The sequence below is a fragment of the Scomber scombrus genome, chromosome 2 (genome assembly GCF_963691925.1).
Source record: "Scomber scombrus chromosome 2, fScoSco1.1, whole genome shotgun sequence".
Taxonomy (NCBI): Eukaryota; Metazoa; Chordata; class Actinopteri; order Scombriformes; family Scombridae; genus Scomber; species Scomber scombrus.
The window spans coordinates 30,508,045-30,524,762 of record NC_084971.1 but is presented as its reverse complement, the minus strand read 5'-3'; the positions used below and the strand labels follow the sequence as shown (position 1 = coordinate 30,524,762).

Below are 16,718 nucleotides of genomic sequence, written 5' to 3'. Positions count from 1 at the left end.
ATAATTGTTATATCATCTGTGTAGCACAAACATTATACATAAAGAAGTAAGGACAGGTTCATAGTTTTTATTGAAACAATAGTCAGGTGCCTGTATGACCGCTGAAAAAGGTTTTGCTTGCTGTAATCATTCCACCTGCTTATACTAACCATTTAAAGATCCCCTCCAAATTAATTTACAATGTAAGTGATGGGATGGGGGTCAAAATCCATAGGCCTTATTTTGAGCACTTATTTAGAATTGTCTCTGAAGATAATACGAGTCTTCTGCTGTCTGAGTTTGTTAAATAAAGTCAATATCGTCACAGTCTTCACAGTTACTTTCTTTTTAGTTTAAAACATAAAGGTCTCTCCTTGTGTCTCGATTAGCACTTTTTCCCTGATGACCTACAGTGGACTGAAAAGACTTAAACTTTGAAGATATTTAATTGATTTGACTTATTTGGATTTCTGAAACCTCATATTAGCTTTAGTTTTTAGATTCTTATGAAACGTATACACTGATTGTATTCAAAGTCTCTGCTATACTGCAACTTGTAGCTGGGTGTAAATTATGACTCTGCTAGATGAGTAATCAGTAAAATTTGAAAATCTATTTCAAGGCTGACTATTGTAGAGATTGCAGAACTAAAGTGATGTCAATCTGCCTGTTTTTTGCTGCTATAGGAAATTTCCTCTCCAGTTATAATAGCATCATCCACTTCCACAATAATGTGGAGGTATGTAGAGACATGCCAACAAATGCAAGTGTGCATACATGCCATTGTCTTATGGGGATTTTACACAGCGCTAAACTGCTTGTCCTTCATGGCTATTTTCAACATTTGTGTGGTGTGAGATTGGAGCTGAAAGCAGAAAATACAATGATCACAGACACAGAGACGATTGGATGAAAGAGCAGAGAGAAAGATAGAGGGAGAGAGATCGACAGACAGATAGAGAGAGATGATTATGTTTGTAATGGTAAAATTGAAGGAAAATAACACCAGAGAGATAGACAGACTGAGAGAGTTAGGATGGTAGTGATGGAGAGATACGGATACATGTTGGGCACTGACACACCAAGCAGATAGTCGGCTGTCTGGAGCTGTTGTTGAGCGCTTGTCATGGACCATATCCCGTAGTTTTTGTGGTATGTTCGCCATTGTTGACTATATTTGGCAGCCTTCTGACTGACTATACTAAATAAGCGGCAGATGCAGTGTTTTTTTTTTTCCGGAGTATAAATGCAAACTACTGACAAGTTTATTCACTCTCTTGCTTGCAAGTGCAGTACATGTGTACACCAGTTTTTGAAAGGTTTTTGAAAGTGCAACCTTTAACAGAGGAGGTGAAGCTACATCAAGCAATGCAAAGCGTTTGATGAGTCTTTTTTAACATATTTTTTGCAGTAGATTTGGTGGTGTGTCAGAGCTTTTTAAAACAGACAGACTAAGAAATAGGCCAAAAATAAAACACTTCAAGAAAAAAAAAAGAATTTGGGAATGATCTAAGGAAGGCTTATACTGAAATAACTGCATATTAAACATGTCAGATGCCAAAAAGGTACAAAACAGACACAGTAAAATGCCATTGAAGAGAGAAATAAAGTAAGGATCGGAACAACGAGGAAAGTAGAGGAAGTTATATATGAAATGGGAAGGCAGGGATGAGGATAGAGAAATAAAAGAATACAGATGAAGAGAAGAGGAAGGAAAACAATCAAAAATCAATATCTTAAAGAGGCAGGGCAAGACAGGAAGACGAAAAATAAACAAGGATAACAAGTGGGGCAAAACACAAAAATGGTGCTTGTGCCGCCATTACAAAACAAGCAAAGTAGGGGCAAGAGAAAGAGAACAAAGGTTATGATACTCTAACCCTAGTTCTATAAGCACAGGTGGAGCCCTCTACAGGAATCTATGGGTAAGAGTAGCAACACCCAGAATTAAATTGTCAGCCCAAAAAATCAGCCTGTTCTGCTGTTGCCTGCTGTGCACCCAGCTGGAATATTTTCTCTAAATGTTCTCAAAATATTCCAGTGAGTCCTTTTCATGCACCAGCAGGGGTTGTGGCCTCCTGCTAGCTGCCCAGTCAGCCAAGGATGAGGACTCAGGATTGCTGTGAGGGGCCTCTTCCAGTGGAGCACATCAGGACAGCGTGTTGCCATGTGGTTGTGAAGGACAATAGTCCCGCCTCTCGTGACTTCATTTTCAGCAACACCATCTAATGTCGCTTCGACACACTGCCAAATGTCCAGGAAAGGAAGCAAAACAAAGGCTGGCCATAAAAACCTTCAAGAAGTTGGCTTACTGGCAGGGTGAAGAACCAGGCGGGGAGTTCTGGTCCTCTGAAATGATGCGAACGTGGAAGTAACTTAAAACTGCATTCTATCAAAAGGCCACCAGGGGGCGACCATTTTGGTGTCAAAAGGACTTCCGTTTTTTTTTTACCCAGCATGCACCTGAAATTTTCAAGATGGTGCTGCTCAGATCCGATACTATTGGCCTCCGAGCAGCAGTCCACAAACCAATGGGTGACGTCACGGATGTTACGTCCATTTTATATACAGTCTATGTGTAGAACAGATGAAGCTCATGTTAACAGCATAGGTTGCAGCAGAGTGAGATGTCACACAGCTGAAAATGGTCCCACTGTTGCTGGCATTGAGTTGAAGAAAGTGGCCAACAAGACGGTGGCTGCATCATGCCACTCTCTGCTTGGTTTTGCCCAATCAAAGCAGAAGATGTCCGGTTTCGGCGATGAGACCAAAGCATGATGGCCTACATCCATGCATGTGATTGGAGGAGAGTATTACCCATAGAGTCCAGTAGAGGGAAGAGCCTTTGTGAAATAGAACAGCAAAGCTCTGTGTGGTATCAATGTAATCCAGGAGTGGGTTGCTATTTAAAGGGCAGGGCGGAGAAAGAGATACAGATGAATGCAGACGTTGGTTAGCAATTACAGTCGACGTGGCATTTGAGAAGGCTTGATGTAAGCAGCATTGTGAGCACTACTCTGTCCCTTACTTTAGTCTATGTCTTTTCCAGGCGCTTTGTATCCCTCTCACCGACAGTGTCTTTCTTTATTGTGCTGTACTGAATAGAAGCTATTATCAAGCTCAGTGACCTGAGGAGATCTGAAGCCTTTTTACATCAGTTAAGTTACAGTATAGTTCTGGATTTTTTTGTCCTTTTCACATCTTTTTTTTTTTTACATCATATTCATTGATTCTGGCCAAAATCTTTTCAGTTGCATCATGATAGAATTACATTGACTCATAAGGCCGATGAAATCAAAATCTCAATCAAAATGCACCACAGGCATTGCTTGCGTTCCAAGTATTTGATATTAATGTAATTGAAATTGGTGTTAGACAATGTTTTGGTTAGTATCTACTTCATACTTTAATAGTTTGTGATGTTATCATGAAGTCAAATGATTAAATAAAACATAAAAGAGGTCAACTGGTTTGAAAAATACATTGACTGTATGGTGCAGTAATCTCATTCTCATCAACCTCGTTTTCAGCAACAATATGCAGCTGATTTCAGTTAAAAAATGTATTTTTTAGGAGCTGTTAAATACACTAAAGAATTAAAACAAGAGTCAATATTGGATTCAAATTTCTGTCAATGTGTCTGCAAATGTGTAAATAGCCAGGGCTTTAACCTTTGTATCGTCCTCCCGGGTCAAATTGACCCCGTCTGTTTTGACTGTTCCTTCTTTCCTTCGTTACTTCCTTCTGTCTGTCCTTCCTCCCTCTCTCCTTCTCTCTTTCTTTCCTTCCTCTCTCTTTTCTCGCTTCCTTCCTTCCTTCCTTCCTCCCTCCCTTCTTCTCTCTTTCTTTCCTTCCTCTCTCTTTCCTCGCTTCCTTCCTTCCTCCCTCCCTCCCTCCTTCTCTCTTTCTTTCCTTCCTCTCTCTTTCCTCGCTTCCTTCCTTCCTTCCTCCCTCCCTTCTTCTCTCTTTCTCTCCTTCCTCTCTCTTTCCTCGCTTCCTTCCTTCCTCCCTCCCTCCCTCCCTCCTTCTCTCTTTCTTTCCTTCCTCTCTCATTCCTCGCTTCCTTCCTTCCTCCCTTCCTACCTCCCTCCTTCTCTCTTTCTTTCCTTCCTATCTCTTTCCTCGCTTCCTTCCTTCCTTCCTCCCTCCCTACTTCTCTCTTTCTTTCCTTCCTCTCTCTTTCCTCGCTTCCTTCCTTCCTCCCTCCCTCCCTCCTTCTCTCTTTCTTTCCTTCCTCTCTCTTTCCTCGCTTCCTTCCTTCCTTCCTCCCTCCCTTCTTCTCTCTTTCTTTCCTTCCTCTCTCTTTCCTGGCTTCCTTCCTTCCTTCCTCCCTCCCTCCTTCTTTCCTTCCTTCCTTCCTTCCTTCCTTCCTTCCTTCCTTCCTTCCTTCCTTCCTTCCTTCCTCCCTCCCTCCCTCCCTCCTTTCTTTCTTCCCCCCTAACTTCCTCCCTTCCTTCTTTCCTTCCTTCCTCTTTTCCTTTCTCCCTCCCTCCTTCCTTCTTTTTTTCCTCCCCCCTAATTTCCTCCCTTCCTCCCTTCCTTCCTTCCTTCCTTCCTTCCTTCCTTTGTCCTTTCCTTCCTTCTTTCTCCCTTCCTTCCTCCTTTCTTTCTTTCTTCCTCCCTTCCTTCCTTTCCTTTCCTTCCTTCTTCCTCCCTTCCTTCCTTGACTCGAGGACAACAGGAGGGTTAAACACATTTGAACAAACATCTGAACAAAAGATTCAATGACAAACAACCTATTTTCAGTACACCATTTAGTGTAGACTGCACCGCTTAGCACAGTATTAATCAGGTATGAAAAAGGATTCAGGGGCTTGAACTGGAAACCACTCTAAACTACTGTCACAATGGATGCTTTTATTTCCTGGATTTAACAGTTAAATCCACCCAGCCTTTTTGTCCTGTCCATGATACTGATCTCATCTGCTTTAAGTGCTGATGTGTGATTCAGTTTTTAACATTAATTGTGCAGTCTGTGAGAAAACATGTTTTTTTGTGTGTGATCACTTTGATTTGTTTGTCAGTTCTTTATTCCTGATGGTGCAACTAAGGGAGAAGAAATCCGATCAGTTTATCTCTCGCTGAAGCAAAGCTGGCTATATACGGAGCCATAAGGCAAGGCCAAAGAAAGCCAGGAGGAAATGAATGAATAAATTTGGATAATTAATAGAGTTTGTATTGATTTGATGTATCGGGGAGCTGAGAATACCAAGCAGGAGATGCAGTAGAACGCATATGAGGCAGAGCAATGTGGTTGGAAACTAGGGTTGGTTAGAGGTTTTGTTGATCTGAGGGTGTAGCTCAAATTAGCAAATTGCCCCATTGTGGGACTAATAAAGGAACATCTTATCTTATCTTATCAATACAGGCAGTGAAAAAAATGGTCATGGGCAGGAAGAAAGGTGAGTGACTGGGGCAAAGATAGGTAAATGCATCATCTGGAAACTGTTATTTATACTATAAGCAGAAGAGTATGCTGTTTTGGTTAGCTTGGGACAGTGTTTTGGTTTGTTTGGTGGCTTGGGCAGATGTTGCCTGTGTTGGCAAAATGCTGCTTAGTGTGCTGTTAGCTCATTGTTAGTAGCTAGTGTAGAGTTAGCTGATGGAGTTAGCTGATGGAGTTAGCTGATATATAATAATAATAATAATAATGCATTATATTTAAAGGCGCCTTTCAAAGCACTCAAGGACACCTTACAAGGCACATAAAACACTACAACAGTACATCAAACAATAAAAATCAGGTAACTTTTAGTGCAAAGATAAAGAAATAAATATGAATGTGACTATAAAGTGCATCAGTACAACAATTAAGCAAGAACGTGATTGCCTAGTTAGTGTGAGACAGAGTATGCCACTCTGAATAGGTGCGTTTTCAGGCGGGATTTAAAGGTGGAAACAGAGTCCGAAGTGCAAATGTCTGGTGGGAGAGAGTTTCAAAGGCGGGGGGCAGATCGGCTGAAAGCTCTTGACCCCATGATGGTAGTTAAGTTGGCAGATGGGGCAAAGAGCTGGTTGGCGGAGGAGGATCGGAGAGTTCGGGAGGGTGTGTAGATGTGAATCAATTCCGAGAGATGTGATGGTGCCAGGTTGTGAAGGATCTTGTAAGTGAGGATATAGGTAATTACTTGGTATTGGAAAGTAGCTGGAAAATATTGTTCGGGTATGTTTGGAGGCTCAGGCAGCACATGAGCTGGCATAACATCTTGTTAGTTTGCAAGCTGTTAACTGATGTTGTTATCTGGTGACATTACAGAAGGTATATTTCCATTGCTTTGTTGCTTGCAGAGGTGAAGTAGCTGAAAGCATGTTTATTTGATGGATAAGGCAGCTTGCCACCAGTTAAGGCAACATGCTAGGTAGCTTAACATCATTAGTACGTAGTAACATGAGAGGTCGCTATTTTTTTAGCTATTGGTCCGGCTAGTGGAACTAAGTAAACAGTTATGGTGTACAACTGGCCGTAGCATTCAGATGAAACTTGTCTATAAAAACAGCTGGGCCAGCCATTGTAGCTCAGCCCAAGCATATGCTGTATAATGTAGAAACGAGGCCTGGTTAAGCAGCTTAGTATCTGCTCTTGGCTTGGGCGAGGGTAGGTTTCAAAGTCAGTTAAAACATGCATTAGGTCAGAGCATTTTCTAATATTACAAGTGGCTATTTGCAAGACCACTGGAGCTAGATAAGTAGGTGTAACTACTGAGCGGCTGAACTACTTAGTGGGCCAAGTCATTCAACTTAAACTGCTTATCAAGCTAGTGTAGTACAGTACTTTAAAGACAGCATATTCTATGAGTGCATATTACTTTTTTGTGACTCCTGCTACATATTTTTGAGATTCCATACTGCGTTACATGCATATCAAGTAACTGACACATTATATCAAAATAAATGAAACCATGGAATATTATTTTTACATTTACATTATATGTGTCTTTTATTCAGTCAACGCACAGCTGATACTTTCTGGTGGCAAATGATGATGTATCAACATGTTCAGCTCTTTGGTGGGTGCAATCATGAATCATCTTCACAAAAAAATAACATACAAATACTTTTGACCAAATTCCGAAGTTACTTGCTTTTCATGAGCAGAATAAAAAAGTTAGTTGAAAAAGTGAAAGTTGAAAAATGATTTAATTTATTTTATAATCGTCAGCTACCACCTGGTGTGACAGATGCCGGTCGGGGGTTAACAAAGACTACAAGTGAATTTATCATACCAGCTTGTACGTCTGATGTGGTATAAATAAGAACATTTTTTAATGTCTGTCTTCATTTCTTTCATCCTGTCTTGACTACATGCTGCACAGTCTAGTTTCAAAGATTGTGTGTTTGTGTGTGTGTCAGAGCGAAAGAGACCGTATGAATGTGTGTGTGCCAGTATGAATTAACCTGTTTACCAAGATATGATTTCCTGTGGTCTCCTGTGACCTCCGCTATTTATATTCTCATCTTGTTGCTAACCAGGGGCCTGGGAAAAGCTGGTAAACGTCAGAGCTCCCTTTCCACTAATCCTCACAACCCCATACACACACATATCCCAACTTCCCCGCATGACAGACCCAACATCTAACAAGAGCAGATATCACAGCCTAGCTCATCCCCTGATTGGACATCGACTGTGTGTCTCTATATACTGTACTGAGGTGATTACATTTGCCACCAGACAGTGTCAGACAGACAGCACTCATTACACACCTGAGGAGACGTTGGATGCATGACAGCAGAGGCACCGGCCAAAGGTCTGTGTTTTGTTTTATGCCTTTCACTCTTGTTCCCGGAACACTCTGATTTACAACTATCACACATGGTTAGCGTCAGCTTTGTGGCAAAAAAAGATCTGCTTGTGTTTTACCAACATTGGACAGCATTACTGAAATTAACTCAGGTGGGTCAGGACATGCCCTGATTACATCCCCTCTCCATCTCATCTCTGAATTGGTTACCATGGCGATTTCCTATCCCAAAGCTTCTCATCAGATCATTATTTTCTCTCTGGGCTTGGCGATGCAACCCGTCGTCTAGCCCACTCTTCCGAGCAGCCAAACTGGCCTAATCAAACGCTTGGACGCGGATTTGGTCTCCCTGGGCTCTTGCTCACCACCAACTGGATGATTGTCTGAGCTCTGTATTTTCACAGTGGTATTAGCTGTACTCTTAATCACATAGATATTTAAGAGCAAGATAAAACCTTTTAAGCCTTCTGATTCTGACTTTTTCTTTTTTTTCTTTTTGCTGTTACCAGAGGACATGATAATCGTCACAATTCATTAATGGTTGGTGATTTAGCTGATTTAAACGTATCAAACCATACAGCTGTCCCACACACTACTAAATGGATACAACAATTAATTAACTCCTGGAATCTCAGGTGTGATTTAAATGAATCACTTCAGGATATTTCACTGGAAATATAAAACTGCTCATAAACCCAACACGAGTCAAATATCAATCTCAGGACTTTGTCTCATTTTTCTTGTACAATTAGCATCAAATTGCATTTTTCTTTCCAGGGAATTTAATAGGAAATTAAAAAGTTATCCCCAAAGATAGATATGAAACACTCTTTATTGTTTATTTCATTGGATCACTATGAGCTTTTTGCCATATTAGTTGCTAAAATGCCCAAGGGTGGATTCCAGTGTTTGAGGTGATTGTTTAAAACTTCAATATAACTGCTTAGACATTTAACAGGGGGGGCTCCAACTAGTTAACCCTTCACTATCTGTGTTAAGATTATGAGATGCAGTAACTGAAATATTTTATTTATATATATATATAGCTGTGTGGAATCACCAGGAGATGCATCATTTCATGGGTAGAAGTTAAATGATGCTGTCATCTGAGTGACAGCTGTTGCTTCTGCTACTGTGAAAAGATGCACAAATAGTTGCGGCACACGGTCTAACACACAAACAAGAGGGCGATCCGTGCACTACTGAAGAACAAAAGCAGAGAGTGTGTTGGCATCGTCAGCCTTAATCAACAAGAGAGCCTTTGCGCCCCTCTGATTTGGAAATGACATGACAGAAGAGTAAATTGAATTTCTGACACTTTCACTGAAATAAACAGCCCACAGCCCCTGAGATGCAGAACATGTCTTGGAAATACCACGCAATACCATAGCAACAATAATGCTCCCACACACGCAACAAAATAAGAATTCAGCCCCAAACAAAAGAGAGAAGTTGAAAAGGTGAAAAAGATATGGAAAAATGAAAAAGTGACATCCAACTTGTCAAACTGTAAAGGTTAGAGGTAGCAGGGAGATAAAGAATCCAGTACACCTGGCGCACATAATTAGCATCCTGAAGCTCAGACCCTCTTTTCCAAAACCCCAGGTATCCCTCTGGGGGGTATTCAGTGAAGTGTGTGGATCAGTGGGGGAGATTTGTGAGAGTGTGTGTGTGTGTGTGTGTGTGTGTGTGTGTGTGTGTGTGTGTGTGTGTGTGTGTGCATGCAAAACTGTGTTATTGCAAGTGTGTGCATGTGTTTTAGGAAAGTGAATGATCAGGGGTATATAGTGCATACAGTTTCTTTGCTAATCCGTATATGCAGATGAGGAGATAATACATAATAACAATAAAGCTGATTGAGAACAGAAGTAGAATTTAAAAAACTGTATCCTTGGACTATTACAGGACAGGTGAGTAGGTCTAGTGTTGGTCTTCTCAAACACAAAAACAGTGTGACATTCAGTGAAACTAGTCAAAAACACAAAAATATTTTTTTCTGTAGAGCACAGCTTGGGATCTGAGCCCTGCAGAGAGACCCCGAAACTCATAACTGAAGCTTCAGGGAATGTCAAGCTGCAGGAAAGAAAAATAACTGATATAAACAAACAAAAAATATCATCCATATGAATGAGTTCTGTTCCAAAATGAGCTGCAACTTACATGGCTGGTTGCACATGCGAACGTTGCGAATAGATAATAATGAGGCATTATGGGTCATTAAAAAAGTGACAGCAACCAATCTATATCATTATTATAGTTTTGACAATATAAAGCATTCTTTCATGTTTGCTTTCTCGATATAAAGATCAAACTGATGAATACGAAACATGAATTTAACATTATGTTTACAGCATTGAAGCGCAAGTATCTGGACCTTTTGGAAGTGCAGCTGCAATGTGTTTTCTTCTCCTCTGAATACATTCTCACCCCCACAAATAACTGAATCAACAACAAAAACACATGCATCTGTAGTGACTAATCAGTGACTAATCAGTGACTAAAAAAGTGATAAACTGATTTAAAGAAGAAGAAAATAATGCTTCAATCACTGACGCATTACGTGCTTTAGTCTACACAATATCTGAACATTACAGCCCTCTTATACTCTTACTGTAAGGTTTGCAGGGAGAACATTATGATTTATTATTCACCCCGTGGTTCTGATTATTCCATATAATAAGGTAGAAACAAACAACCTTGTATTTCCAGCCTCTACAGAAAAAAAGAAGGATTTAGAAGATGAAGCAATTATTGTAATTATCATTGATGTATTTTCTCTGGCAAAAGGAAACAACAACAACAAATTATATGTTGTAATGAACATTATATGGGACCAGGTTTGATTGACAGCTGTGCACATAATTTGCTTGCTCAAGAAAGTGAATTTACTGTCAAGTTACCCTCTAAAGAAGTTTCAGGACCTGCAGCAGTGGGCGGGATTATTCGTGTATGTATGGAATATGTAACAGGATGAAGAAATGATGTCAATAGGACAGAGAAATGCTTAAAATCCCCCTAAAACAGTCGAGGCAAGTTGTGTCCTGACTGACTTGTCTTGTCACAGAATTCTTTTAACAAGTGTCTTCCTTCTGGCTGCTCTCATTTTCCTTTCCACTGTTGTCTTTTCTTTTCCCTCACCTTTTATTTCTTTTTTGGAAAGACATGATTGCCTGAAGTAATCTTGGAGTCCCCACAGCTTATTGCAGCTATGCTAAAATAATGTTAGCGAATTGACAGAGAGCGGCGAAGGGTGTGGGGGAGTGAAAGAGTGTCGTTTTTTTTTTTAATTAAGTGGCAGAATAGACTCAGAGATAATGATATTTGCTTTGTGCAAATTTTGGTTTGCAATCAGGCTCATTATATTAGCACTTGAGAGACAGAGAGAGAGAGAGAGAGAGAGGGAGGGAGAGAGAGAGAGAGAGAGAGAGAGAGAGAGAGAGAGAGAGAGAGAGAGAGAGAGAGAGAGAGAAGACGAGAGCAGCAGAGAAAGAGAGAGAGAGAGAGCCTTCATCTTTCTATGGTAATATTAGTAAATTGAGTAGATGATGTAATTAATCTTCTGGAGTCACATTGAGGGAGGGCAGGTAATGAGAGGAGAGGTGACAGACCCACACACACACACACACACACACACACACACACACTTATGTAAAAGCACATGTTGTGGCCGCTGCATATTCTTATACATGCATACTTATTATTCTTTTATCTGCTACGATTCAGCCACAGCTACATTCACACAAACATTGGCACATATGCTATAATAGAAACACACACACAGGAATGATAGAAAGGTAAGATAAAAAATAGAGCTGACAGACCAATGTGTCACACACATCTTGAAGCATCATTTTGTCTCACACTCCATCTTTCCCTCGGGCACTGATACAAACATACACAATGTGGCTGTGTGTGACTTCCTGTCCACACTGATCGACTGCTGCAACAAACTACATTTGAACACACGTGTGCCTCTCTCACTCTCACAACACACTCTAATGTCATCAGTTACACTGACGTCAAATGTACAGACGTGAACAACTGGTTGCCGGCTGTAATGAGTGTCACATCATATATAACATGGTGACTCACAGTGTGAAGTTCTCCTCTGGGTAGCAGCGGTTCCTCAGCAGCCCCGCCCACAGCTGCACGCCGATGATGCCGAAGATGAAGAAGACGAAGAAGCAGAGGAGGAGGACGTTACCCAGCATGGGAAGAGTGTCCAGCAGCAGGTTCACAAGGATACGCATACCTGAAGAGACACACACACACACATTTATACTATGACACTTGTGTGCAATTTAATTGACAAACTTGACCTTAATCTGTATGCTTAATCAATATGACTTCCTTACTTAAAATTCAGGGAGTGGAGTAACTACCTGCAGTTGTGTCACTTTTCATGTTGGGTCAGAGTGAAGACCAACAACACCTATAAACTGTGTCCAAATAAAGTGCCCACTTTTCTTGGACATGGTCCATAAAAAGCCTTAGAAGGAAGAATCCAATGGTAGTGGGTTGAATATGTGCTTGATCCCCAAATGGGATGGTTAGCTTCACATAGCGTTCTCATGATGAGCTGTGGCCCTTCAACTCATAGAGACCAAAACTGCACCATGTCATCAGTGGTCCACTTAGAGAGTTTATTCGATACCTAAGTAAGTTGTTCAGTTGTTCGCACATGGTACTCTTTGGTGTCTTTATTGAGACACATCAGGTTTTCAGCTGATTTAAATGTTGATCCACCCGCTTCAATATTGGACACCCAGAGAAACTGCTCTGGTTCATTGGCTATGATGTCATCTTGTATGTTTGAAGGTGCTGCTAGAATGGGACAACCGTGTTGACCTGTTGATACATGATGCATTGGACCTTTACACTTTTAAAGAGCCAGCATCTGAACAAACTACACTACATAGACACATTCACACCAGTCAGGCTCCTTGCAGTTGTGTGTAAAAATCCACCAAGTCCATGTAAGGAGTGTATATGCTGCATTATTTTAGCATATATCAAATATCACATTCAAATGTACAGTATGTCTTCACAAATACTCAAGAGGATAAATACGCCATATTCTTACTCAAAGTTGCCGAGATGTGTGGGAACGATATCAAAAAGTAATTCCGCATTATATTATGAATGGATTTAACCTTGTTTTTTTTATTTCCATAATTGTGTGATTGTGTGATTGTGTGATTGTCCACAACTGCTTTAAAAACTTGCTGCACCCCAGTTTTCGGCACAAGCCCAAAAATAATACACCCAAAATAATAATGTTACTGTTCTTCCAACCTTTTGACCACAGTCATAACCCTGGTCTCATTTAAAAGTTAAATCTTTGCACTTTACAACCAAAAAGTCAGAATGAGTATAAGTGATCCTCAAAATAATGTCACCAAGGTAAAATCCATAATTCAAAATTTGAAACCTCAATGAAGTGTGGACTAGAATCTCTCTCTTCCACACAAAAACAATTCTCTCTCACCCCTCCCCCTCTTTTGCTGACACATACATTTAACACATTATGCTGGCATTTCCATATAAACTGTCGTATTATCATAATTAGCTAATCAATCTCTAATCTCTACTCTAATTGTGATCCAACGGTCCATTACGTTGTCGCTGATCTCTATAGGGAAACTAAACCAGGGGTTAAATTCTATAAGTAAAATAGATTGAGGATTGTTATAGCGTATAGCTGATTAATCAGGGGTTAAGTGGGCTGGCGGTCTACTGGACCTCCTCCCAGGAGTCAAAGTGATGTAATCATTTAAAATATTTCAGTGTGAAGAGGCGGACACCTCAATACTATATATATGACATTTCTATGAAAAAAGGACTACACAATTTGAAATCTCAGATATGTGTTATGCCTACATAATTCAAATCCTCCCATAGATGAAACTTCATGTGTAATATCTCCTGAACAGAAATGTTCTTTAGCTTGGCAGGAGAGGGGCAGTCACAAATGGAAAATGTTTATATCTCATGAGAATTTAAATCCCCCCTGAAGGGCGAGACTTCACATTTGTTGGGACAAATATAAGATCATTCTCCTCTCTCTCATACCTCAACACACCTGGAGACCAACATGACCTTTACTGAACAGTATGCTGGGCTTGAGGTTAATATTTAATGATTTGTGGGTACTGAATTTCAAACAAATTCAAACACTTAGCTCTCAGTGCAGAGTTACATAAAGTGCCGTGTAAGAATTTCCATTTTAATCCATTTCAATGAACGGCCCGGTTTTACCATTTTATTTCATAATTTATAAAACTTAGCTTCTCACTAGTTGAACTGAATAAAACTAAATTATAGTGAGTTGAACTGAACTGGAACTGAAGTGTAACCATGGCAATGCTGATGCCAGATATTACACATTACAGACCTGACTTTAGTAAGTAACTGCAGTGAAGTTATTAACTATATTATAAAGAAAGGAAAAAAAGGAAAAATGCTTAAAAAATAGATATATAAAAAAGAAAACGTATGAAAACAAAGCAGGGATGAAACAGTACATAAAAGGACATTGTAAAGCTGCTTTTTGCCCAAGTTTGAGATGTGATTAAAAGATGAAAAGACTCCAAATTGTTCCCTGCAGGAGGTAAAATTAAAGTCAGTTAATTAGAATAATATTGGCTGTTTGATCATGGGATATTACCAAGTCTTGATTGTAGAGTACAACAAATGTTTTATTTCATATAAGAGCCAACATTAATCATTTAATCATTTACAGTTAACTGTGGGAGTCGCTGCAAATGGAGCGAGTGAGCAAAGAAAAAGGGAATGAGCGAAGTGCAAACTAGATTAAAAGTGAGGAGGAGAAGAAAAATAAACTAGATTATAAATGGGAAAAAAGGGAGGCAGCGGAGAGAAAATTTGCTGATGACTGTTACCTTGGCTGCTAATATGACTGTTTCCCAGGGGGGATTGTGGGTAATGTAGTAAACAGGCCCAGTCCTTTAAGCTGTGGCCAGTGGGAACCTGGCCTGGATAATTCCCATTAGCGTCCCCATTAACTGACTCTCCTGTTCACTTCGCACATCCTCCATTGACTGTGTGTGTATGTGTGCGCACATTTGCTTATGTGGAGTGTGTACGTGACTGTGTATGTGTGTCCATGCATATATCGGAGGGTGTGTGTGTGTGTGTGGCTCCGTGTTTGTGTCTCTCCAGCAGCATGGAGATTGAATTACCCCTGAGACGAGCTCTGTGGTAAATTGTCTTTAATAGAGGGGAGAATTGCTTCTTTATTTATCCAACAAATAAAGACGAGTGAAATAACTTGCTTTTGGCAGCTGATCCTGGCGCAGTGCACAACTGTGTTTGTTACAGACTGACCTTTCTCATCATGTGGCTACAGCGGCTGGTGGTTTACGAATAATTTGAAACTTAAAACTTAAAATCTGCCCTGTTGGTAACAGATAATACACTAGTGAGTCATTCAAAACTGGTCTATGAGTTGATTTATGCTTTTTAGCCAATCCTGCATACAATGACCCTTGAAACGTCCACTGCTTATGTTTTTGACACTATGTATTAATACATCTTTGCATGTTATCTACATCATGGTTACGTTTAGGGAAATATTGTATAGGCAATTTATGAAGTGAATAATGGCTGAATTCCATTTCCTGCTTCAGTCTCAGGATCCTATATACTGGCTGACTGTCACAAGTCATTACTTATGGATCCATTGTTATTATTGTATATTATATTGTATATTGTAACATTATAATGTTATTAGTAGCATATGTGCTTTTTCCACTAGGGCATATCAAATGGTCTGCCGTGAAAAAGGCCTATTCATAAGGCTAAAACACACAGTATCAGATTGTAGTTGCAGTTCAAACAAACCAACAAGCAGTGGTGTAGCTAAACAGTACCATCAGCATGGCAACATGCTCCAAATGTTATCATCTTGATGCTTAGTGGTGGTTGCCATTTTATTTTAATACGTTAGCATGCTAACATTTTGCTAATAAGCACCAAACACAAACTACTGCTAAAGCAAACTGGAATGTCATCAATTTGGGAGATATTCGGTAATAAACCAAATGATTGGACAGCTTGAATTTTGGTCTTTATCAAAGTGGTTAACTAACTGACATTATCCACCATAATCCATTCCAGGTTTGGGAAGGTAACAGATTACTTGTTACCCTATTTAACATGTAACAAGTAATGTAACTATTTCAATGACTTAATCAAAGTAATGTAACATATTAGCTACATTAGATTACCTTTTGAATACTTTTCTAATTTTCTAATGAATGTTCACCAGTTTATAGTCTTTCCATAACTCTGATCTGTTATGAAAGCCAGTTGTAAGTGACAGAAGCACTGTGTCTGAATGCACTCGTGAAACTTTGTGGTACATTACTAATTAATCTAACTTAACCATGTATGGGGAAGTGTTGTGACACGCCTGGCTTAAGCTTTTTACAACAAAAAAAAATTCAGATGTAACCGTCTTTGTAATCATCATCATTCTCACAAGTAACTGTAATATAATGACACGTTTTTTCTCAGTAAATGTTTTTGTAACCAAATAAACAAGGTTATTGCCACCCACAGGTTAAACAAGAGATGATTTTCTTTTCAATAAACAAGCAGACATTTTATTCCAGAGTCTCATACACGAGCATCAGATTTGTCTCCATCATTTTTTGGCACATTGAAACTACACAACTAGACCATGAGTGTATTGGAGGTACAAGACACAGATTGTTGCTGTCTCCCTTCAAGATTGGAGCGAAGTTGCAACATGATTCATACCTCAACCAACAGCAATTCATACAAGTTGAATACAATTTATTACGATTGTGCCTGTGTGTGCATGTGAATTAGTGCTGGATAGTACTCGTTGTTCCTCCATTTCATCAGAAAATTTCAAAAAAATGAGTCCAGTGGCTCCTTGCATCACCTCTTGTTTTTCCTCTAAGATCTAATCTTCTTCCTCTTCTCATCTTATCTTCCTCTCACTGGTCCCCG

The 16,718-nt window shown here is 39.8% G+C and overlaps 1 protein-coding gene across 1 annotated transcript in view; it reads right to left on the bottom strand.

The window, feature by feature from the left end:
• LOC133989474 (voltage-dependent T-type calcium channel subunit alpha-1I-like) overlaps positions 1–16,718 on the bottom strand; it is a 192,596-nt gene that overhangs the window by 106,541 nt on the left and 69,337 nt on the right. The window contains exon 5 of the mRNA XM_062428145.1: positions 11,811–11,970. Coding sequence (XP_062284129.1) covers positions 11,811–11,970 — 160 coding nt within the window. The remainder of the gene's footprint in view (positions 1–11,810; positions 11,971–16,718) is intronic.